At 44.5% G+C, this 26,337-nt stretch overlaps 1 protein-coding gene across 3 annotated transcripts in view; it reads left to right on the forward strand.

The window, feature by feature from the left end:
* LOC139561273 (pyruvate carboxylase, mitochondrial-like) overlaps positions 1–26,337 on the forward strand; it is a 516,102-nt gene that overhangs the window by 3,466 nt on the left and 486,299 nt on the right. For 2 of the 3 annotated variants that reach the window (XM_071378258.1, XM_071378257.1), the window contains exons 2-4: positions 15,548–15,693; positions 19,979–20,072; positions 21,802–21,892. In XM_071378258.1, the coding sequence (XP_071234359.1) occupies positions 15,549–15,693; positions 19,979–20,072; positions 21,802–21,892 (330 nt within the window). In that variant the 5' untranslated portion in view covers position 15,548. Of the gene's footprint in view, positions 1–15,547; positions 15,694–19,978; positions 20,073–21,801; positions 21,893–22,056; positions 22,125–26,337 lie in introns of those variants that run through there. The other variant, XM_071378259.1, reaches the window with a different exon arrangement.

A 26,337-nucleotide genomic window follows, 5' to 3' on the forward strand; every position in this document is an offset into this window, starting at 1 on the left:
TGTGTGTGTGTTGGCATGTTTACTGTGTGTGTGGGAGACAGGAGACAGGAGACAGGAGACAGGAGAAAATAAACTCTCCATTTGTGCTGTGTTGAGTTATAATGGGCTATATACAGTAGGGAGGCTATAAACAGTAGAGTTATAATGGGATACTCTGAGGTAGACATGAGCCCACATGTAGCAGCAACCTCCTCCTCTGGTAGATTGGATTACTGGAAATACACACAGAATATCTACTACTGTCTATAGCTACTGTCCATGTCCGAGGACGTCGGGAGATGACATAGACACCGGCCACCAGGGGCAACAGTGAGCTCTGTTCGCTTCGAGTAGGTTTCAGTTTTGATTGGACAGTTTGTTTTGTACAGGACACGGTTATTAACATTTAACATGATAGTTTGCTACAAAAAAAAGGATTTGACCAGAAGACTGCTATTGGTACGTCTGTTCTCAGGCTGGTTCTGATTCTAGACAACATATACAGTACCAGTCAAAAGTTTGGACACACCTACTCATTCAAGGGTTTTTCTTTATTTTTACTATTTTCTACATTATGGAATCATGTAGTAACCAAATAAGTGTTAAACAAATCAAAATATATTTTATATTTGAGATTCTTCAAATAGCCACCCTTTGCCTTGATGACAGCTTTGCACACTCTTGGCATTCTGTCAACCAGCTTCACCTGGAATGCTTTTCCAACCGTCTTGAAGGAGTTTCCACATATGCTGAGCAGTTGTTGGCTGCTTTTCCTTCACTCTGCGGTCCAACTCATCCCAAACCATCTCAATTTGGTTGAGGTCGGGGGATTGTGGAGGCCAGGTCATCTGATGCAGCACTCCATCACTCTCCTTCTTGGTCAAATAGCCCTTACACAGCCTGGAGGTGTGTTGGGTCATTGTCCTGTTGAAAAAAAATGATAATCCCACTAAACCCAAACCAGACGGGTTGGCGTATCGCTGCAGAATGCTGTGGTAGCCATGCTGGTTACGTGTGCCTTGAATTCTAAATAAATCACAGACAGTGTCACCAGCAAAGCACCCCCACACCTCCTCCTCCATGCTTCACAGTGGGAACCACACATGCAGAGATCATCCGTTCACCTACTCTGCCTCTCACAAAGACACGGCGGTTGGAACCAAAAACCAAATAGGGCTATCTGCTGTATACCACCCCTACCTTGTCACAACAAAACTGATTGGCTCAAACGCATAAAGAAGGAATGAAATTCCACAAATGAACTTTTAACAAGGTTCACCTGTTAATTGAAATGGATTCCAGGTGACTACATCATGAAGCTGGTTGAGAGAATTCCAAGATGGTGCAAAGCTGTCATCAAGACAAAGGGTGGCAAAGGGCGCCAACCCCTCTTTTACGCTACTGCTACTCTCTGTTCATCATATATGCATAGTCACTTTAACCATATCTACATGTACATACTACCTCAATCAGCCTGACTAACCGGTGTCTGTATGTAGCCTTGCTACTCTTATAGCCTCGCTACTGTATGTAGCCTCTCTACTGTATATAGTCTCTCTACTGTATATAGCCTCTCTACTGTATATAGCCTCTCTACTGTATATAGCCTCTACTGTATATAGCCTCTACTGTATATAGCCTCGCTACTGTATATATCTTCTCTACTGTATATAGCCTCTCTACTGTATATAGTCTCTCTACTGTATATAGCTTCTCTACTGTATATAGCCTCCCTACTGTATATAGCCTCTCTACTGTATATAGCCTCACTACTGTATATAGCCTCACTACTGTATATAGCCTCTCTACTGTTATAGCTTCTCTACTGTATATAGCTTCTCTACTGTATATAGCCTCCCTACTGTATATAGCCTCGCTACTGTATATAGCCTTGCTACTGTATATAGCCTTGCTACTGTATATAGCCTCTCTACTGTATATAGCCTCCCTACTGTATATAGCCTCGCTACTGTATATAGCCTTGCTACTGTATATAGCCTCTCTACTGTATATAGCCTCGCTACTGTATATAGCCTCTCTACTGTATATAGCCTCTCTACTGTATATAGCCTCGCTACTGTATATAGCCTCTCTACTGTATATAGCCTCTCTACTGTATATAGCCTGTCTTTTTACTGTTGTTTTACTTCTTTACCTACCTATTGTTCACCTAATACCTTTTTTGCACTATTGGTTAAGAGCCTGTACGTAAGCATCTCACTGTAAGGTCTACACCTGTTGTATTCAGCGCACATGACAAATAAACTATGATTTGATTTGAAATATAACATATATTTTGATTTGTCTAACACTTTTTTGGTTACTACATGGTTATTTCACTGTTTTGATGTCTTCACTATTATTCCATAATGTAGAAAATAGTAAAAATAAAGAAAAACCCTTGAATGAGTAGGTGTGTCCAAACTTTTGACTGGTACTGTAAGTGTTTTGTTCCTTTACGACTCTGTGTGTGTGTGTCTGTGTGTGTGTGTCTGTGTGTGTGTGTGTGTTGTAACTACTCAACAATGTATGTGTGTGTGTGTGTGTTGTAACTACTCAACAATGTATGTGTGTGTCTGTGTGTGTGTTGTAACTACTCAACAATGTATGTGTGTGTCTGTGTGTGTGTTGTAACTACTCAACAATGTATGTGTGTGTTCCCTGTTTATAACAGAAAGACTATAACAGCACCAGAGCGGTGGCAAAACCTGACCTCTCTCATTCCGCCAAGATGGTGTGTGTGTGTTTGTGTGTGTGTTTACTTAAACCAAAGGCTTTTAGTCACTTCTCCCCACCCTCATTATCCTCTGTGGAGTCTGTTGGTTGCAGTACCAGTTATCACCACAGCGTGGCAGCAGAGGCCTGTAAGACCGATGCATCACCATCCCTCAGACAGTAGAATAAACATTTGCCTAGGAAGCTGTAATCTGTGATTATGTTTAGTTGCAAAACACTACTGGGGTGAATGAGATGAATAAAGGTTAAATAAACAAATAAAAGTTGAGGTGAAAGAGATGAGGAGATGTGAATGAGATGCTTTCTTTGAATCTAGGAGGTAATAAAGGGTTGTGGATTGTGTGTGTTGAGGTTGTAGTCTTGATGTGTGTGTGTGTTCTACCTGTGTAGAGTACAGTAGTGTGTGTGTGTTCTACCTGTGTAGAGTACAGTAGTGTGTGTGTGTTCTACTTGTGTAGAGTACAGTAGTGTGTGTGTGTTCTACTTGTGTAGAGTACAGTAGTGTGTGTGTGTTCTACTTGTGTAGAGTACAGTAGTGTGTGTGTGTTCTACTTGTGTAGAGTACAGTAGTGTGTGTGTGTTCTACTTGTGTAGAGTACAGTAGTGTGTGTGTGTTCTACTTGTGTAGAGTACAGTAGTGTGTGTGTGTTCTACCTGTGTAGAGTACAGTAGTGTGTGTGTGTGTGTTCTACCTGTGTAGAGTACAGTAGTGTGTGTGTGTGTGTTCTACCTGTGTAGAGTACAGTAGTGTGTGTGTGTTCTACCTGTGTAGAGTACAGTAGTGTGTGTGTGTTCTACTTGTGTAGAGTACAGTAGTGTGTGTGTGTTCTACTTGTGTAGAGTACAGTAGTGTGTGTGTGTTCTACTTGTGTAGAGTACAGTAGTGTGTGTGTGTTCTACTTGTGTAGAGTACAGTAGTGTGTGTGTGTTCTACTTGTGTAGAGTACAGTAGTGTGTGTGTGTTCTACTTGTGTAGAGTACAGTAGTGTGTGTGTGTTCTACTTGTGTAGAGTACAGTAGTGTGTGTGTGTGTGTTCTACCTGTGTAGAGTACAGTAGTGTGTGTGTGTTCTACCTGTGTAGAGTACAGTAGTGTGTGTGTGTGTGTGTTCTACCTGTGTAGAGTACAGTAGTGTGTGTGTGTGTGTGTTCTACCTGTGTAGAGTACAGTAGTGTGTGTGTGTGTTCTACCTGTGTAGAGTACAGTAGTGTGTGTGTGTGTTCTACCTGTGTAGAGTACAGTAGTGTGTGTGTGTTCTACCTGTGTAGAGTACAGTAGTGTGTGTGTGTTCTACCTGTGTAGAGTACAGTAGTGTGTGTGTGTGTTCTACCTGTGTAGAGTACTTTTAGTCAGATCCTGATTGGTGTGTTGAAATTTGTGTTCCTACCTGATGGCATAGAAGTACAGTAGTGCCTTGTGTCTCAGATCGTTCATAGCTCTGTGTAGAGTCCAGTAGCTGTGTGTGCTGTGTGTTCTAGGCCTGTGGTAGAGTACAGTAGTGTGTGTGTGTTCTAGGGCAACTGTGTCTAGATGTACAGTAGTGTGTCCTGTGTGACTGGACCTGTGTTAGAGTACCAGTAGTGTGTGTGTGTTACTGAGACCTGCTGTCAGGGCCCAGGTCTGACAGTAGTGTGTGCAGTAGTTCTAGGCGCTGCTGTAGAGTACAGCTAGTGTGTGTGTGATAGTAGCTACCAGATCGTCAGCAGTACAGTAGATGTGTGTGTGTCGTGATTCTACCTAGTGTGAGACCGGGTACAGTAGACTGTTCAGTGTCCGTGCCAGTTCGTTGATGTGTATGTTGAAGTAGTGTGGAGGCTTAAGCTAAAACCCTGCCTCACCCCATGAACCTATGTAAAGAAATGTGTGAGATTTTTGCTAATATTAACCGTAAACAGGTTGTTTGTAGTACATGGATTTTATAAGGTCGTCTGTCCTCAGCCCCTACACCTCTCTCCATTGGCACCGGGAGTTTCATGACACCGCTGCCAAATGCCAACAGGCTTGTTCTGGTGGTCCATTACTATTTAGCATCTCTCTTTATCTCTCTCTCTCTCTCTCTTGATTCTCTCTTCTCTCTTTCTCTCTCTCTCTCTTTCTTTCTTCTCACTCTCTCTCTCTCTCTCTCTCTCTCTCTCTCTCTCTCTCTCTCTCTCTCTCTCTCTCTCTCACTCTCTCTTTCTCTCACTCTCTCTTTCTCACACTCTCTCTCTCTCTTTCTCCATCCTCTCTGTCTCTCTCTCAATTCATTTCAGAGACTTTATTGACATGGCAAGTTAAATTACTTCCATTGTCAAAGTATACATATAACAACAATGGTGGGACCAACAGCAATAATAACAGTAGTAGTAATAGTGGAAATGAGATTAACATTAAACACAACAACGGTATTAATGAGAATAACAAGTAATAGTAGTAGAACAGAAGCCACATGAAAAATCTGAAATATTATTGACATTGCACTTTTCACTGGCTGTCCCTCAGGTTGTGGCAGGAGGACACATATTTGGGTGCCAAAAATGCACATTTTGGCTTTTCACCCAATAAATATGAAATGTTTTCTTCATCTTTTATAGTTTCACATTCGTTGTACTTAATGATAATTTTGGGAAAGAGATATTCTCTTAGATCTGAGTATTTGTCACTGCTCCCGTGGAGCAGAGTGAGCACAGCCTGTCCTCTCTGGGCAGCCAGGTTTGTCTGTGACGACCGGTCTCTATAGCCAGTCTGTCTCTCTCTCGTCGGTCTCTCTGTCACGTCTCGCTCTCTCTCTGCTCTGACTCTCTCTCTCTGCTCATCTCTGCTCTCTCTCTGCTCTCTCTCTCTCTCTGCTCAGACTGTCTCTCTCTGGGCAGCTCAGGTCTCTCTCTGCTGCTCGGTCTCTCTCTCTCTGACTGTCTCTCTCTGGGCTGCCAGGTCTGTCTCTGTCGATCGGTCTCTCTAGCTCAGTCTGTCCTCTCTGTGCTGCTACCTCTCCCCTGTGACGACCGAGTCGCTATTGCACAGACTGTCCTCTCTGGGCAGCCAGGTTTGTCTGTGACGACCGGTCTCTATAGCCAGACTGTCCTCTCTGGGCAGCCAGGTTTGTCTGTGACGACCGGTCTCTATAGCCAGACTGTCCTCTCTGGGCAGCCAGGTTTGTCTGTGACGACCGGTCTCTATAGCCAGACTGTCCTCTCTGGGCAGCCAGGTTTGTCTGTGACGACCGGTCTCTATAGCCAGACTGTCCTCTCTGGGCAGCCAGGTTTGTCTGTGATGACCGGTCTCTATAGCCAGACTGTCCTCTCTGGGCAGCCAGGTTTGTCTGTGATGACCGGTCTCTGTAGCCAGACTGTCCTCTCTGGGCAGCCAGGTTTGTCTGTGACGACCGGTCTCTATAACCAGCCTGTCCTCTCTGGGCAGCCTGGTTTGTCTGTGACGACCGGTCTCTATAGCCACACTGTCCTCTCTGGGCAGCCTGGTTTGTCTGTGACGACCGGTCTCTATAGCCACACTGTCCTCTCTGGGCAGCCAGGTTTGTCTGTGATGACCGGTCTCTGTAGCCAGACTGTCCTCTCTGGGCAGCCAGGTTTGTCTGTGACGACCGGTCTCTATAGCCAGACTGTGATCACTGAGTCTGTACCTAGTCAGTGTTTTCCTCAGTTTTCTATCAGTCACAGTGGTTTACTGACGTTTTCTGAGATATTTTGTTTTTCCAATCGGTGATATATTTTATTTTTGTTTTGTGCTGATCTGGTTGGACTAGATTTCAGCCATGTGAAAGCTACCTGTGTCGCTGATATTTAGTCCTAGATATGTGTAGTTTTTGGTGTGTTCTAACAGAACTGTGTCCAAATAGAATTTATATTTGTCATCCTGTTTTCCTGACCTCTTTTGGAATATCATTATATTAGTTTTCTTTTTGGTTAACGGTCAGAACCCAGGTCTGACAGAACCGGTGGTTAACGGTCAGAACCCAGGTCTGACAGAACCGGTGGTTAACGGTCAGAACCCAGGTCTGACAGAACCGGTGGTTAACGGTCAGAACCCAGGTCTGACAGAACCGGTGTAGATGATCTAGATGCTGCTGTAACACCTCCTTAGTGGGAGACAGCAGACCCACCTTAGTGGGAGACAGCAGACCCTCCTTAGTGGGAGACAGCAGACCCTCCTTAGTGGGAGACAGCAGACCCTCCTTAGTGGGAGACAGCAGACCCTCCTTAGTGGGAGACAGCAGACCCTCCTTAGTAGGAGACAGCAGACCCTCCTTAGTGGGAGACAGAAGACCCTCCTTAGTGGGAGACAACAGCACCAGGTCATCTGTATACAGCAGACCCTCCTTAGTGAGAGACAGCAGGATCTCCTTAGTGGGAGACAGCAGACCCTCCTTAGTGGGAGACAGCAGACCCTCCTTAGTGGGAGACAACAGCACCAGGTCATCTGTCTACAGCAGACCCTCCTTAGTGGGAGACAGCAGACCCTCCTTAGTGGGAGACAGCAGACCCTCCTTAGTGGGAGACAGCAGCACCAAGTCATCTGTCTACAGCAGACCCTCCTTAGTGGGAGACAGCAGACCCTCCTTAGTGGGAGACAGCAGACCCTCCTTAGTGGGAGACAGCAGCACGAGGTCATCTGTATACAGCAGACCCTCCTTAGTGGGAGACAGCAGACCCTCCTTAGTGGGAGACAGCAGACCCTCCTTAGTGGGAGACAGCAGACCCTCCTTAGTGGGAGACAGCAGACCCTCCTTAGTGGGAGACAGCAGACCCTCCTTAGTGGGAGACAGCAGACCCTCCTTAATGGGAGACAGCAGACCCTCCTTAGTGGGAGACAGCAGACCCTCCTTAATGGGAGACAGCAGACCCTCCTTAGTGGGAGACAGCAGCACCAAGTCATCTAGTGGGCTACAGCAGCACCCGGTCCTCTAGTGGGAGACAGCAGACCCTCCTTAGTGGGAGACAGCAGACCCTCCTTAGTGGGAGACAGCAGACCCTCCTTAGTGGGAGACAGCAGCACCAAGTCATCTGTCTACAGCAGACCCTCCTTAGTGGGAGACAGCAGACCCTCCTTAGTGAGAGACAGCAGGATCTCCTTAGTGGGAGACAGCAGACCCTCCTTAGTGGGAGACAGCAGCACCAGGTCATCTGTGTACAGCAGACCCTCCTTAGTGGGAGACAGCAGACCCTCCTTAGTGGGAGACAGCAGACCCTCCTTAGTGGGAGACAGCAGACCCTCCTTAGTGGGAGACAGCAGACCCTCCTTAGTGGGAGACAGCAGCACCAGGTCATCTGTCTACAGCAGACCCTCCTTAGTGGGAGACAGCAGACCCTCCTTAGTGGGAGACAGCAGCACCAGGTCATCTGTCTACAGCAGACCCTCCTTAGTGGGAGACAGCAGACCCTCCTTAGTGGGAGACAGCAGACCCTCCTTAGTGGGAGACAGCAGACCCTCCTTAGTGGGAGACAGCAGCACCAGGTCATCTGTGTACAGCAGACCCTCCTTAGTGAGAGACAGCAGGATCTCCTTAGTGGGAGACAGCAGGATCTCCTTAGTGGGAGACAGCAGACCCTCCTTAATGGGAGACAGCAGACCCTCCTTAGTGGGAGACAGCAGCACCAGGTCATCTGTGTACAGCATGACAGTGAGACCAGGTGTCTATATGTCAGTGTTGTGTAGAGTGAGACCAGGTGTCTATATTTCAGTGTTGTGTAGAGTGAGACCAGGTGTCTATATGTCAGTGTTGTGTAGGGTGAGACCAGGTGTCTAGATGTCAGTGTTGTGTAGAGTGAGACCAGGTGTCTATATGTCAGTGTTGTGTAGGGTGAGACCAGGTGTCTAGATGTCAGTGTTGTGTAGGTTGAGACCAGGTGTCTATATTTCAGTATTGTGTAGGGTGAGACCAGGTGTCTATATTTCAGTATTGTGTAGGGTGAGACCAGGTGTCTATATTTCAGTATTGTGTAGGGTGAGACCAGGTGTCTATATTTCAGTATTGTGTAGGGTGAGACCAGGTGTCTATATTTCAGTATTGTGTAGGGTGAGACCAGGTGTCTATATTTCAGTGTTGTGTAGAGTGAGACCAGGTGTCTATATTTCAGTGTTGTGTAGGGTGAGACCAGGTGTCTATATTTCAGTATTGTGTAGGGTGAGACCAGGTGTCTATATGTCAGTATTGTGTAGAGTGAGACCAGGTGTCTATATGTCAGTATTGTGTAGAGTGAGACCAGGTGTCTATATTTCAGTGTTGTGTAGAGTGAGATGTTGTGTAGAGTGAGACCAGGTGTCTATATTTCAGTGTTGTGTAGAGTGAGACCAGGTGTCTCTATTTCAGTATTGTGTAGGGTGAGACCAGGTGTCTATATTTCAGTGTTGTGTAGAGTGAGACCAGGTGTCTATATTTCAGTATTGTGTAGGGTGAGACCAGGTGTCTATATTTCAGTATTGTGTAGGGTGAGACCAGGTGTCTATGTTTCAGTATTGTGTAGGGTGAGACCAGGTGTCTATATGTCAGTGTTGTGTAGGGTGAGACCAGGTGTCTATATTTCAGTGTTGTGTAGGGTGAGACCAGGTGTCTATATTTCAGTGTTGTGTAGAGTGAGACCAGGTGTCTATATGTCAGTGTTGTGTAGAGTGAGACCAGGTGTCTATATTTCAGTGTTGTGTAGAGTGAGACCAGGTGTCTATATGTCAGTGTTGTGTAGGGTGAGACCAGGTGTCTATATTTCAGTATTGTGTAGGGTGAGACCAGGTGTCTATATTTCAGTGTTGTGTAGGGTGAGACCAGGTGTCTATATTTCAGTATTGTGTAGGGTGAGACCAGGTGTCTATATTTCAGTATTGTGTAGGGTGAGACCAGGTGTCTATATTTCAGTATTGTGTAGGGTGAGACCAGGTGTCTATATTTCAGTGTTTTCAGTGTTGTGTAGAGTGAGACCAGGTGTCTATATTTCAGTGTTGTGTAGGGTGAGACCAGGTGTCTATATTTCAGTATTGTGTAGGGTGAGACCAGGTGTCTATATGTCAGTATTGTGTAGAGTGAGACCAGGTGTCTATATGTCAGTATTGTGTAGAGTGAGACCAGGTGTCTATATTTCAGTGTTGTGTAGAGTGAGACCAGGTGTCTATATTTCAGTGTTGTGTAGAGTGAGACCAGGTGTCTATATTTCAGTATTGTGTAGGGTGAGACCAGGTGTCTATATTTCAGTGTTGTGTAGAGTGAGACCAGGTGTCTATATTTCAGTATTGTGTAGGGTGAGACCAGGTGTCTATATTTCAGTATTGTGTAGGGTGAGACCAGGTGTCTATGTTTCAGTATTGTGTAGGGTGAGACCAGGTGTCTATATGTCAGTGTTGTGTAGGGTGAGACCAGGTGTCTATATTTCAGTGTTGTGTAGGGTGAGACCAGGTGTCTATATTTCAGTGTTGTGTAGAGTGAGACCAGGTGTCTATATGTCAGTGTTGTGTAGAGTGAGACCAGGTGTCTATATTTCAGTGTTGTGTAGAGTGAGACCAGGTGTCTATATGTCAGTGTTGTGTAGGGTGAGACCAGGTGTCTATATTTCAGTGTTGTGTAGAGTGAGACCAGGTGTCTATATTTCAGTGTTGTGTAGGGTGAGACCAGGTGTCTATATTTCAGTGTTGTGTAGAGTGAGACCAGGTGTCTATATTTCAGTGTTGTGTAGGGTGAGACCAGGTGTCTATATTTCAGTGTTGTGTAGAGTGAGACCAGGTGTCTATATTTCAGTGTTGTGTAGGGTGAGACCAGGTGTCTATATTTCAGTGTTGTGTAGGGTGAGACCAGGTGTCTATATTTCAGTGTTGTGTAGGGTGAGACCAGGTGTCTATATTTCAGTGTTGTGTAGGGTGAGACCAGGTGTCTATATTTCAGTGTTGTGTAGGGTGAGACCAGGTGTCTATATTTCAGTGTTGTGTAGGGTGAGACCAGGTGTCTATATTTCAGTGTTGTGTAGGGTGAGACCAGGTGTCTATATTTCAGTGTTGTGTAGGGTGAGACCAGGTGTCTATATTTCAGTGTTGTGTAGAGTGAGACCAGGTGTCTAGATGTCAGTGTTGTGTAGGGTGAGACCAGGTGTCTATATTTCAGTATTGTGTAGGGTGAGACCAGGTGTCTATATTTCAGTATTGTGTAGGGTGAGACCAGGTGTCTATATTTCAGTATTGTGTAGGGTGAGACCAGGTGTCTATATTTCAGTGTTGTGTAGGGTGAGACCAGGCGTCTATATTTCAGTGTTGTGTAGGGTGAGACCAGGTGTCTATATTTCAGTGTTGTGTAGGGTGAGACCAGGTGTCTATATTTCAGTATTGTGTAGGGTGAGACCAGGTGTCTATATTTCAGTGTTGTGTAGAGTGAGACCAGGTGTCTATATTTCAGTATTGTGTAGGGTGAGACCAGGTGTCTATATTTCAGTGTTGTGTAGAGTGAGACCAGGTGTCTATACTTCAGTGTTGTGTAGGGTGAGACCAGGTGTCCAGTGTTGTGTAGAGTGAGACCAGGTGTCCAGTGTTGTGTAGAGTGAGACCAGGTGTCTATATTTCAGTGTTGTGTAGAGTGAGACCAGGTGTCTAGATGTCAGTGTTGTGTAGAGTGAGACCAGGTGTCTATATTTCAGTGTTGTGTAGAGTGAGACCAGGTGTGTAGATGTCAGTGTTGTGTAGAGTGAGACCAGGTGTCCAGTGTTGTGTAGAGTGAGACCAGGTGTCTATATTTCAGTGTTGTGTAGGGTGAGACCAGGTGTCTATATTTCAGTGTTGTGTAGGGTGAGACCAGGTGTCTATATTTCAGTGTTGTGTAGGGTGAGACCAGGTGTCTATATTTCAGTGTTGTGTAGGGTGAGACCAGGTGTCTATATTTCAGTGTTGTGTAGAGTGAGACCAGGTGTCTATATTTCAGTGTTGTGTAGGGTGAGACCAGGTGTCTATATTTCAGTGTTGTGTAGGGTGAGACCAGGTGTCTATATTTCAGTGTTGTGTAGGGTGAGACCAGGTGTCTATATTTCAGTGTTGTGTAGGGTGAGACCAGGTGTCTATATTTCAGTGTTGTGTAGGGTGAGACCAGGTGTCTATATTTCAGTGTTGTGTAGAGTGAGACCAGGTGTCTATATTTCAGTGTTGTGTAGGGTGAGACCAGGTGTCCAGTGTTGTGTAGAGTGAGACCAGGTGTCTATATTTCAGTGTTGTGTAGGGTGAGACCAGGTGTCTATATTTCAGTGTTGTGTAGGGTGAGACCAGGTGTCTATATTTCAGTGTTGTGTAGGGTGAGACCAGGTGTCTATATTTCAGTGTTGTGTAGGGTGAGACCAGGTGTCTATATTTCAGTGTTGTGTAGAGTGAGACCAGGTGTCTATATTTCAGTGTTGTGTAGAGTGAGACCAGGTGCTGCAGATTCTTCTAATGTGTTTGCCAATTCGTTAATGTAGCTGTTAAACAGTAAATCGTTTCTCCCCACATTCCTGAGAGAAGACGTCTGTTTGCTTGTTGCCGTTTTAAACCACACATTTGTTTTTAATGTCCATTGATTTAGTAACATCATATGTTTTCCCTCCAATACCACTTTCTATTAGTCTATTACAAAAAGACCTTTGTGCCAAATGTGATCAAATGCTTTCTTGAAGTCTACAAAACATAAGTAGATTTTGCCTTTGTTTTTTGTTTTTCCTGATTGTCAATTAGAGTGCGGAGGGTATAAATGTGGTCTGTTGTGTGGTAATTTGTTTAAAAAAGCCAATCTGGCTTCTGCTAAGGACCTTGTGTTCATCAAGGAAATTAAGTAGTCTACTATTCATGATACTGCAGACAAATTTCCCCAATTTTATGTTCATGTAAATTCCTCTGTAATTATTTGGGTCAAATTTGTCAAATTTTGTAAATATTTGTGTGATCAATCCTTGGTTCCGAATATGGGGGGGGGGAAAGAGTTTGAGTCTATCCAATTTTAATTTTAGTTTGTGGAATGTACAGTACCAGTCAAAAGTTCGGACACACCTACTCATTCCAGGGTTTTTCTTTATTTTTTACTATGTTCTACATTGGGGAGGAATAGTGAAGACATAAAAACATATGGAATCATGTAGTAACCAAAAAAGTGTTAAACAAATCAAAATATATTTTGAGATTCTTCAAAGTAGCCACCCTTTGCCTTGATGACAGCTTTGCACACTCTTGACATTCTCTCAACCAGCTTCACCTGGAATGCTTTTCCAAAAGCCTTGAAGGAGTTCCCACATATGCTGAGCTGTTGGCTGCTTTTTCCTTTACTCTGCGGTCCATCTCATCCCAAACCATGTCAACTGGGTTTGAGTTTGGGTGACTGTGGAGGCCAGGTCATCTGATGCAGCACTCCATCACTCTCCTTCTTGGTCAAATAGCCCTTACACAGCCTGGAGGTGTGTCATTGTCCTGTTGAAAAACAAATAAGCGCAAACCAGATGGGATGGCGAATCGCTGCAGGAATTTTTCTGTAAAGATCCGAGACATGATTGTGTCGATAATTCTTGTTCTGTAATTGAAGTATCCACAGGATTATGACAGTATCAGCTGATTCAAGTATTTTCTGGGCTCTTATATTGTTATATTGCTGTACAGGTTTGCAAAGTGATTTCTCCATATAACACTATTTTGGATAGCCAATTCCTCATCCTCTCTCTCTCTCTCTCTGTCTCTCTCTCTCTCTCTCTCTCTCTCTCTCTCTCTCTCTCTCTCTCTCTCTCTCTCTCTCTCTCTCTCTCTCTCTCAATTCAATTCAATTCAATTGACTTTATTGACATGGCAAGTTATTATTACTTACATTGTCAAAGTATACATATCGAAAAATCTAAATAAAATATATATGTATATATATACACAAAATATATATATATTTATATATAAATAAATGGTGGGATTAACAGCAATAATAATATTAGTAGTGGACATGGGATTACCATTAATAACAGCTACAACAACAATATTAATCAGAACAACAATACATTAAAGCAACAGTAGTAGACCAGTGTCAACATGACTGAGAAGACACATGACCTGGTACGAAGGACAAAACAAAACTAAGCTAAATGGGAAATATTATCAACATTACTTTGCATTTTTCACTGGCTGTCCCTCAGGCTGTGGCAGGAGGACACATATTTGGCTGCCAAAACAGCACATTTTGGCTTTTCACCCAATAAATATTTGAATTTTTCTTCATCTTTTATAGTTTCAAATTCTTTGTATTGAATTATAATTTTGGGAAAGAAATATGCTCTTAGGTCTGAGTATTTGTCACAGTGTAGTAGGAAATGCACTTCTGTCTCTACCTCTCCCCTGGAGCAGAGTGAGCACAGCCTGTCCTCCCTGGGCAGCCAGGTTTGTCTGTGACGACCGGTCTCTATAGCCAGACTGTGCTCACTGAGTCTGTACCTAGTCAATGTTTTCCTCAGTTTTCTATCAGTCACAGTGGTCAGATAGTCTGCCACCATGTACTGTCTGTTTAGAGCCAAATAGCATTGAAGTTTACTTTGATTTTTTGTGGTGTCTTTCCAATAGGTTATATACTTTTCTTTTTGTTTTGTGATGATTTGGTTGGGCCAGATTTTCTGAGGGCTGTCCCGAGGCTCTATGGGGTTGGTTTGGGTTGGTGAACTGAGCCTCAGAACCAGCTGGCTGAGGGGACTCTTCTCTGGTTTCATCTCTTGACATTGTAGAGCTGTGTGATGGAATGTTTTAGGGTCACTTGTTTTTAGATGGTTGTAAAATTTGATGGCTCTTTTTTCTATTCGAATGAGGAGGGGATATTGGCCCAATTCTGCCCTACATGCGTTATTTGGAGTTTTTCTTTGTACTTGCAATACAGTCTTGCAAAACTCTGCATGCAATACTTCAATTGGATGTTTGTCCCATTTGGTAAATTCATTATTAGAGAGCGGACCCCATACTTCACTGCCATATAGAGCAATTGGTTCTATAACTGATTGAAAAATTTTGAGCCAGATTCTAATTGGAATTTCAATTTTGATGTTCCTTTTAATGGCATAGAATGCTCTTCTTGCTTTGTCTCTCAGCTCATTCACAGCCATGTGAAAGCTACCTGTGTTGCTGATATTTAGTCCTAGATATGTGTAGTTTTTGGTGTGTTCTAATAGAACTGTGTCCAAATAGAATTTATATTTGTCATCCTTATTTCCGGACCTTTTTTGGAATATCATTATATTTGTTTTTTTTAGGTTAACGGTCAGAGCCCAAGTCTGACAGAACCTGTGAAGATGATCTAGGTGTTGCTGTAACCCCTCTTTAGTGGGAGACAGCAGCACCAGGTCATCTGCGTACAGCAGACACTTGATTTCAGTGTTGTGTAGGGTGATACCAGGTGCTGCCGATTCTTCTAATGTTTTTGCCAATTCCTTAATGTAGATGTTAAATAATGTTGGACTTATTGGGCAGCCCTGTTTCACTCCCCGCCCCTGAGAGAAGAAGTCTGTTTGCTTGTTGCCAATTTGAACCGCACATTTGTTTTTAGTGTACATTGATTTAATAAAATCATATGTTTTCCCTCCAATACCACTTTCTATTAGTTTATAAAAAAGACCTTCGTGCCAAATTGAATCAAATGCTTTCTTGAAATCTACAAAACACGAGTAGATTTTGCCTTTGTTTTGGTTAACTTGTTTATCAATTAGAGTGTGGAGGGTGTAAATGTGGTCTGTTGTACGATAATTTTTTAGAAATCCAATCTGGCTTCTGCTCAGGACGTTGTCTCTCTCTCTCTCTCTCTCTCTCTCTCTCTCTCTCTCTCTCTCTCTCTCTCTCTCTCTCTCTCTCTCTCTCTCTCTCTCTCTCTCTCTCTCTCTCTCTCTCTATCCAGGATGTTGCTGTGTGTTTCCGGGGTGGGTCGAGGAGGTCTGGGGTTGCTAGCGATAAAGAGGGCGTGTCTTCTCACTCGCACTGCCCACTCGTCGCCCCAGAACTTTGAGTATCGACCAATCAGAAAGGTCATGGTGGCCAACAGAGGTAAGGCTCCACCCACAACATGACACTACATCTTATCCATCCTTATATTATTATGAGGGCCTTGCATTAGAGATTATGTTATCCCAGCACACGACAATAACTAAGGTCTATTGTATGTCCCAGCACATTACAATTCATCCGAGTTACACGTTGCATTATAGATCTCATGACATGCCATCGCATCGCATGGCTATACTTACATGACAGTGTGTGTTATATAGCTTATGATGCACTTCAAAGCTACACAGCCACCTAGCCCAGTTCAAAGCTACACAGCCACTTAGCCCAGCTCAAAGCTTCACAGCCACCTAGCCCAGCTCAAAGCTTCACAGCCACCTAGCCCAGCTCAAAGCTTCACAGCCACCTAGCCCAGCTCAAAGCTTCACAGCCACCTAGCCCAGCTCAAAGCTTCACAGCCACCCAGCCCAGCTCAAAGCTACACAGCCACCTAGCCCAGCTCAAAGCTACACAGCCACCTAGCCCAGTTCAAAGCTTCACAGCCACCTAGCCCAGCTCAAAGCTACACAGCCACCTAGCCCAGCTCAAAGCTACACAGCCACCTAGCCCAGTTCAAAGCTTCACAGCCACCTAGCCCAGCTCAAAGCTACACAGCCACCTAGCCCAGCTCAAAGCTACACAGCCACCTAGCCCAGTTCAAAGCTTCACAGCCACCTAACCCAGTTCAAAGCTACACAGCCACCTAGCCCAGCTCAAAGCTACACAGCCACCTAACCCAGTTCAAAGCTACACAGCCACCTAGCCCAGCTCAAAGCTACACAGCCACCTAGCCCAGCTCAAAGCTACAGAGCCACCTAGCCCAGTTCAAAGCTTCACAGCCACCTAGCCCAGCTCAAAGCTACACAGCCACCTAGCCCAACTCAAAGCTACACAGCCACCTAGCCCAGCTCAAAGCTACACAGCCACTGAGCCCAGCTCAAAGCTACACAGCCATCTAGCCCAGTTCAAAGCTACACAGCCATCTAGCCCAGCTCAAAGCTACACAGCCACCTAACCCAGTTCAAAGCTACACAGCCACCTAGCCCAGCTCAAAGCTACACAGCCACCTAGCCCAGTTCAAAGCTACACAGCCACCTAGCCCAGCTCAAAGCTACACAGCCACCTAGTCCAGCTCAAAGCTACACAGCCACCTAACCCAGTTCAAAGCTACACAGCCACCTAGCCCAGTTCAAAGCTACACAGCCACCTAACCCAACTCAAAGCTACACAGCCATCTAGCCCAGCTCAAAGCTTCACAGCCATCTAGCCCAGCTCAAAGCTACACAGCCACCTAGCCCAGCTCAAAGCTACACAGCCACCCAGCCCAGCTCAAAGCTACACAGCCACCTAACCCAGTTCAAAGCTACACAGCCACCTAGCCCAGTTCAAAGCTACACAGCCACCTAGCCCAGCTCAAAGCTACACAGCCACCTAGCCCAGTTCAAAGCTACACAGCCACCTAGCCCAGTTCAAAGCTACACAGCCACCTAGCCCAGCTCAAAGCTACACAGCCACCTAGCCCAGCTCAAAGCTACACAGCCACCTAACCCAGTTCAAAGCTACACAGCCACCTAGCCCAGTTCAAAGCTACACAGCCACCTAACTCAGTTCAAAGCTACACAGCCACCTAACCCAACTCAAAGCTACACAGCCACCTAGCCCAGCTCAAAGCTACACAGCCACCTAGCCCAGTTCAAAGCTACACAGCCACCTAGCCCAGTTCAAAGCTACACAGCCACCTAGCCCAGCTCAAAGCTACACAGCCACCTAGCCCAGCTCAAAGCTACACAGCCACCTAACCCAGTTCAAAGCTACACAGCCACCTAGCCCAGTTCAAAGCTACACAGCCACCTAACTCAGTTCAAAGCTACACAGCCACCTAACCCAACTCAAAGCTACAGAGCCACCTAGCCCAGCTCAAAGCTACACAGCCACCTAGCCCAGCTCAAAGCTACACAGCCACCTAGCCCAGCTCAAAGCTACACAGCCACCTAGCCCAGCTCAAAGCTACACAGCCACCTAACCCAGTTCAAAGCTACACAGCCACCTAACCCAGTTCAAAGCTACACAGCCACCTAGACCAGTTCAAAGCTACACAGCCACCTAACCCAGTTCAAAGCTACACAGCCACATAGCCCAGTTCAAAGCTACACAGCCACCTAGCCCAGTTCAAAGCTACACAGCCACCTATCCCAGTTCAAAGCTACACAGCCATCTAGCCCAGCTCAAAGCTACACAGCCATCTAGCCCAGCTCAAAGCTACACAGCCATCTAGCCCAGCTCAAAGCTACACAGCCATCTAGCCCAGCTCAAAGCTACACAGCCACCTAGCCCAGCTCAAAGCTACACAGCCACCTAGTCCAGCTCAAAGCTACACAGCCACCTAACCCAGTTCAAAGCTACACAGCCACCTAACCCAACTCAAAGCTACACAGCCATCTAGCCCAGCTCAAAGCTTCACAGCCATCTAGCCCAGCTCAAAGCTACACAGCCACCTAGCCCAGCTCAAAGCTACACAGCCACCCAGCCCAGCTCAAAGCTACACAGCCACCTAACCCAGTTCAAAGCTACACAGCCACCTAGCCCAGTTCAAAGCTACACAGCCACCTAGCCCAGCTCAAAGCTACACAGCCACCTAGCCCAGTTCAAAGCTACACAGCCACCTAGCCCAGTTCAAAGCTACACAGCCACCTAGCCCAGCTCAAAGCTACACAGCCACCTAGCCCAGCTCAAAGCTACACAGCCACCTAACCCAGTTCAAAGCTACACAGCCACCTAGCCCAGTTCAAAGCTACACAGCCACCTAACTCAGTTCAAAGCTACACAGCCACCTAACCCAACTCAAAGCTACACAGCCACCTAACCCAGTTCAAAGCTACACAGCCACCTAACCCAGTTCAAAGCTACACAGCCACCTAGACCAGTTCAAAGCTACACAGCCACATAGCCCAGTTCAAAGCTACACATCCACCTAGCCCAGCTCAAAGCTACACAGCCACCTAGCCCAGTTCAAAGCTACACAGCCACCTATCCCAGTTCAAAGCTACACAGCCATCTAGCCCAGCTCAAGGCTACACAGCCATCTAGCCCAGCTCAAAGCTACACAGCCATCTAGCCCAGCTCAAAGCTACACAGCCACCTAGCCCAGCTCAAAGCTACACAGCCACCTAGCCCAGCTCAAAGCTACACAGCCACCTAACCCAGTTCAAAGCTACACAGCCACCTAGCCCAGTTCAAAGCTACACAGCCACCTAACTCAGTTCAAAGCTACACAGCCACCTAACCCAGCTCAAAGCTGCACAGCCATCTAGCCCAGCTCAAAGCTACACAGCCATCTAGCCCAGCTCAAAGCTACACAGACACCTAGCCCAGCTCAAAGCTACACAGCCATCTAGCCCAGCTCAAAGCTACACAGCCATCTAGCCCAGCTCAAAGCTACACAGCCATCTAGCCCAGCTCAAAGCTACACAGCCATCTAGCCCAGCTCAAAGCTATACAGCCATCTAGCCCAGCTCAAAGCTACACAGCCATCTAGCCCAGTTTAAAGCTACACAGCCACCTAGCCCAGCTCAAAGCTACACAGCCACCTAGCCCAGCTCAAAGCTACACAGCCATCTAGCCTAGCTCACTACTCATGACATGATATAAACTGAACATTAAATCACATTATAAACTGTGTGGTTTGAGCCCTGAATGCTGATTTGCTGACAGCCATGGTATATCAGACCGTATATCACGGGTATGACGAAATACATATTTATTTTTACTGCTCTAATTACATTGGTAACCAGTTTATAATGGCAATAAAGCACCTCAGGGGGTTTGTGGTATATGGCCAATATACCACGGCTAAGGGCTGTATCCAGGCACTCCGCTTTGCGTCGTGCATAAGAACATCCCTTAGTCGTGTTATATTGGCCGTATACTACACCTCCTTGTGCCTTATTGCTTAATTAGATGGTAGAGAAACATAGTATAACCACACTGTGTTACTGTACTTCCCCACATTTTTTTTTTAACTTTACAGCCAGATTCTAAAAAGAAAAAAAATAATACTTTTCACTTTGTCATTATGGGGTATTGTGATGTTGTTATGGGTTATTGTGTGTAGATTGATGAGGAAAAATAATATTTTATTAATTTTAGAATAAGGCTGTAACGCAACAAAATGTGGAAAAAGTGAAGAGGTCTGAATAATTTCCGAATGCACTGTATATTTATTTTATGATATTTTTTCTTTCTTTCTTTCTTTCCTTTCTCTTCTCCTTTTCTGTTCTCTCCTCTCTAGGTGAGATAGCTATCCGTGTGTTCAGGGCGTGTACTGAGTTGGGGATTCGGACCGTGGCTGTTTACTCTGAAGAAGATAGAGGACAGATGCACAGGTATAGCAGTCACTATCCTGGAATTATTGACAAATAAAGACGGTTTATTTTATACAATGCAAATACTGAGGTATATTGTAAAAAACATTGAGCAAACAATAACCATATTATTTTATACTAACACAATTGCTCAGAGATAGAGATTTTGTTTAACAAGAAATACAAAATAAGAAAATCCCAGGTTTTCAATGGGGTTCAAGTCTGGAGACTGAGACCGTTGTAAAATGTTGAATTTGTAGCCAATTAAACATTTCTTTGTGGATTTTGTGCTGGTGGTGTGCTTGGGGTTATTTGGCTAAAATATCTTGGTACTTTATAAAGTTCATGGAGTTGTCTTTTTTTGGGTGCCAATCATTTAGGAGATTAATGTAGGCTTTACCTGGAGTTCTATTTATCTGGAATTCTACCTGACTATTTAGCTGATGATATTACCTGATGAATACCTGATGATATTACCTGATGAATACCTGATGATATTACCTGATGAATACCTGATGATATTACCTGATGAATACCTGACGATATTACCTGATGAATAGCTGACGATATTACCTGATGAATACCTGACGATATTACCTGATGAATACCTGACGATATTACCTGACGATATTACCTGATGAATACCTGACGATATTACCTGATGAATACCTGACGATATTACCTGATGAATACCTGACGATATTACCTGACGATATTACCTGATGAATACCTGACGATATTACCTGACGATATTACCTGATGAATACCTGACGATATTACCTGACGATATTACCTGACAATATTACCTGACGATATTACCTGATGAATACCTGACGATATTATCTGATGAATACCTGACGATATTACCTGATGAATACCTGACGATATTACCTGACGATATTACCTGATGAATACCTGACGATATTATCTGATGAATACCTGACGATATTACCTGATGAATACCTGACGATATTACCTGACGATATTACCCGATGAATACCTGACGATATTACCTGACGATATTACCCGATGAATACCTGACGATATTACCTGACGATATTACCCGATGAATACCTGACGATATTACCCGATGAATACCTGACGATATTACCCGATGAATACCTGACGATATTATCTGATGAATACCTGACGATATTACCTGATGAATACCTGACGATATTACCCGATGAATACCTGGCGATATTACCTGATGAATAGCTGACGATATTACCTGATGAATACCTGACGATATTACCCGATGAATACCTGGCGATATTACCCGATGAATACCTGGCGATATTACCTGATGAATAGCTGACGATATTACCTGATGAATACCTGACGATATTACCTGATGAATAGCTGACGATATTACCTGATGAATACCTGACGATATTACCCGATGAATACCTGACGATATTACCCGATGAATACCTGACGATATTACCCGATGAATACCTGACGATATTACCCGATGATTACTTGACGATATTACCTGACGATATTACCTGATGAATACCTGACGAAATTACCTGATGAATACCTGACGATATTACCTGACGATATTACCTGATGAATACCTGACGATATTACCTGATGAATACCTGACGATATTACCTGATGAATAGCTGACGATATTACCTGATGAATACCTGACGATATTACAACCAGTTTTGCCCGCTGAGATCATTCAAGATCATAAAATGAAACACTGTAACATTGTAACAATGTCATACCGTTCAACCCACAGACAAAAAGCTGACGAAGCCTACCTGATAGGGAAAAGTCTTCCTCCTGTTGCTGCTTACCTGCATATACCTGACATCATTAAAGTAGCTAAGGTGAGATCCTCCTGTTGCTGCCTACCTGCATATACCTGACATCATTAAAGTAGCTAAGGTGAGATCCTCCTGTTGCTGCCTACCTGCATATACCTGACATCATTAAAGTAGCTAAGGTGAGATCCTCCTGTTGCGGCCTACCTGCATCTACCTGACATCATTAAAGTAGCTAAGGTGAGATCCTCCTGTTGCTGCCTACCTGCATATACCTGACATCATTAAAGTAGCTAAGGTATGTTTGAAATCTAACCCTTAGTGTGTTAGTGCTGTGCTGGAATCAAAGCCTACACGCTGTGTGGTCCCAATACCTGAATTTAAAAAGATGGAACGAGGGATTCGGCTTGCATCCCAAGGCCCCTTGGCAACATCGAGCCCAACCTGGCCTCAGAGCATTTCGTATTATTCTGTATGTAAATCTGAGAAACACCTATTAGTATGATATGTTTCGTTTGGTAGGTATTAATTTGTGGATGTCCATCACCCATTTCGGGGGATATGTTACGAATTACAATTACAATTGGTATTATATGTTACGAATTTGCAAAACGTACAATATGTTACGAATTGGAAAAACGTACAATATGTTACGAATTGTAAATGTACAATACTTTACGAATTTGCTAAACGTTTGATATGTTACGAATTCTAGCTAGGTGGCTAACGTTAGCTAGCTCGCTAACGTTTGCTTGGCTAGGGGTTAGGGTTAGCAGTTAGGGTTAAGCTTCGGGTTCAGTTTAGGAATTAGGTTAAACGGTTCAGGTTAAGTTTAGGAATTAGGTTAAACGGTTCAGGTTAAGTTTAGGAATTAGGTTAAAGGGTTAAGGTTAGGGTTAGGGTGAGGGTTTAGCTAAAAGGGTTAAGGTTATGGTTAAATTAACTAAAAGGGTTAGGGGAAGGGTTAGCTAACATGCAAAGTATATAAAAAGTAGTAAGTAGTAGAAAAGTTGCTAAAGTGCTACGTGATGAGATTCGAACTTGCAACCTTAGGGTTGTTAGATGTTCATGTTATACGCTCACCTATCCATCTATGTCTTATGCTACCATACCAAATGTAACATATCATACAAAATGGAATGTCTCGGATTTACGTACAAAATGATACGAAATGCTCTGAGACCAGGTTGTATAGCCAAAAGTGTATTAATATACCACTCTCCCAGCCCCCAGACACCATATTGCCAGTAGTCCCATTACTGCCTGTCCCAATGAATCCATCTCTCCATCCATCCCTGTATCTCTCCCATCATCCCTACTTCCATGTATACTTATGATAAAATGTTTATTCTATTCTACTGAGACATTTACTCTACTGAGACATTATATAACAAATTACTAGCTAGATATTTTATGACTTCACTTCAGAGATTAATTACAGAATATGCGTTTGTGATTAGTGAGTCCTCCAGATCAGAGGCAGTAGGGATGACCAGGGATGTTCTCTGTTTAGTGAGTCCTCCAGATCAGAGGCAGTAGGGATGACCAGGGATGTTCTCTGTTTAGTGAGTCCTCCAGATCAGAGGCAGTAGGGATGACCAGGGATGTTCTCTGTTTAGTGAGTCCTCCAGATCAGAGGCGGTAGGGATGACCAGGGATGTTCTCTGTTTAGTGAGTCCTCCAGATCAGAGGCAGTAGGGATGACCAGGGATGTTCTCTGTTTAGTGAGTCCTCCAGATCAGAGGCAGTAGGTATGACCAGGGATGTTCTCTGATTAGTGAGTCTTCCACATCAGAGGCAGTAGGGATGACCAGGGATGTTCTCTGTTTAGTGAGTCCTCCAGATCAGAGGCAGTAGGTATGACCAGGGATGTTCTCTGTTTAGTGAGTCCTCCAGATCAGAGGCAGTAGGGATGACCAGGGATGTTCTCTGTTTAGTGAGTCCTCCAGATCAGAGGCAGTAGGGATGACCAGGGATGCTCTCTGTTTAGTGAGTCCTCCAGATCAGAGGCAGTAGGGATGACCAGGGATGTTCTCTTGATAAGTGTGTGAATTGGACCATTTTCCTGTCCTGCTAAGCATTCAACATGTAACGAGTGATTTTGGTTGTCAGGGAAAATGTATGGAGTAAAAAGTACAATATTTTCTTTAGGAATGTAGTAAAAGTAAAAGTAGTCAAGTAGAACTTTAAAGTATTTTTACTGAAGTAGTGTTTTCTGGGCATCTGTACTTTCCTTTACTATTTAAAAAAAAAAGTACTTTACACCACTGCATACTGGTACGTACTGCTGTTATGATATTATCATGACACAAGGCGAGATCCAGATGCAGACACAGGAGGCAGATAGTTGGAGTCTTACAATATTTATTAATCCAATAGGGGAAGGCAAAAGACTGGTTGTGGACAGGCAAAAGGGTCAAAACCAGTTCAGAGTCCAAAAGGTACCGAAGGGCAGGCAGAATCAAGGTCAGGGCAGGCAGGATGATCAGGCAGGCGGGAAAGTAGTCCAGAGTCAGGCAGGGGTCAGAACCGGGAGGACTATCAAAAAGAGAATAGCAAAAGGAGTACGGGAAAAATACGCTGGTTGACTTGACTAAACATACAAGACGAACTGGCACAGAGAGACAGGGAACACAGGGATAAATACACTGGCACAGAGAGACAGGGAACACAGGGATAAATACACTGGCACAGAGAGACAGGAAACACAGGGATAAATACACTGGCACAGAGAGACAGGAAACACAGGGATAAATACACTGGTACAGAGAGACAGGAAACACAGGGATAAATACACTGGCACAGAGAGACAGGAAACACAGGGATAAATACACTGGTACAGAGAGACAGGAAACACAGGGATAAATACACTGGCACAGAGAGACAGGAAACACAGGGATAAATACACTGGCACAGAGAGACAGGAAACACAGGGATAAATACACTGGCAAAGAGAGACAGGAAACACAGGGATAAATACACTGGCACAGAGAGACAGGAAACACAGGGATAAATACACTGGCACAGAGAGACAGGAAACACAGGGATAAATACACTGGCACAGAGAGACAGGAAACACAGGGATAAATACACTGGTACAGAGAGACAGGAAACACAGGGATAAATACACTGGCACAGAGAGACAGGAAACACAGGGATAAATACACTGGGGACAATAAGCAACACCTGGAAGGGGTGGAGACAATCACAAGGACAGGTGAAACAGATCAGGGCGTGACAGATATGCTATGCGGTTTGTAAGGACAGCGTAGCTAACAAATCTCTAGCCAACATAACGTGCAACGTAACTTATTTGAAAAGGCATTACTTTATTACATTGCTAAAAAAAAATTCTGAACATTTGTCATAATTAGTTCAAGCAATGAATTTGTATCGGCTCTCGTCCGACTTCGCCTGCATATTTTCCACCCTTTTCTTCAAATCTGAAAATGTTGTAAAGCCACGCCTCATTTACGGAAGAAATGCATTATGGTCCCTAAAGCACGGAAATAGTGTCCATACTAGGACCAATAAGCATACTACATACTCGATTTACGTCACTAATAGTATGGTTAGTGCGGTTAGTATGAGTATTGGAACACAGCTCAAGTTATCTCTCATTCCTCTTCTTGACAGAATATCCCTCTGTTTTGTCTGGGCTCATATCCAATGTGTGTGTGTGTGTGTGTGTGTGTGTGTGTGTGTGTGTGTGTGTGTGTGTGTGTGAGAGAAGACTGTGTGTGTGTGTGTGTGTGTGTGTGTGTGTGTGTGTGTGTGTGTGTGTGTGTGTGTGTGTGTGTGGCTGTGCAGCCATCCCTTTCATCAGTTTCTGCCCCTCGCCGTCTGTTGTTGCGGAGCACCCTGCCAACCGTCTCCCCCAACAACAAGACAGCCCATAATGAGCATGCTCCGTAACTAAGGCCAGATGGTTGGTCCAGGCCCGGTGTGTGTGTGTGGTGTGTGTAGGTGTGTCTATCTGTCCAGGTCTGGCTTTAATCCCTACACGGCTGATGCTACAGTTCACTGAATGATTATTAACCTGTAATTAGTTCTCCCTCCCTCCCTCCCTCCCTCCCTCCCTCCCTCCCTCCCTCCCTCCCCCGTAATGTACTCTACTGTTGAGTACTATACTGTAGCCTACTGTTGAGTACTATACTGTAATCTACTGTTGAGTGCTATACTGTACTGTTGACTATCATTGAGTACTATAGCATAGCCTACTATTGAATACTATGCTGTTCTGTAGTCTACTATTGAGTACTATAATATAGTCTACTGTTGAGTACTATATCGTACGGTGTTGGAGTTGTGCCTGGCCGTGCAGTTATGAGTGAACAGGGAGTACAGGAGGGGACTGAGCACGCACCCCTGAGAGGCCCCCGTGTTGAGGATCAGCGTGGCAAATGTGTTGTTACCTATCCTTACCACCTGGGGGCGGCCCGTCAGGAAGTCCAGGATCCAGTTGCAGAGGGAGGTGTTTAGTCCCAGGGTCCTTAGCTTAGTGATGAGCT

The sequence above is a fragment of the Salvelinus alpinus genome, chromosome 31 (assembly GCF_045679555.1).
Source record: "Salvelinus alpinus chromosome 31, SLU_Salpinus.1, whole genome shotgun sequence".
Lineage (NCBI taxonomy): Eukaryota > Metazoa > Chordata > Actinopteri > Salmoniformes > Salmonidae > Salvelinus > Salvelinus alpinus.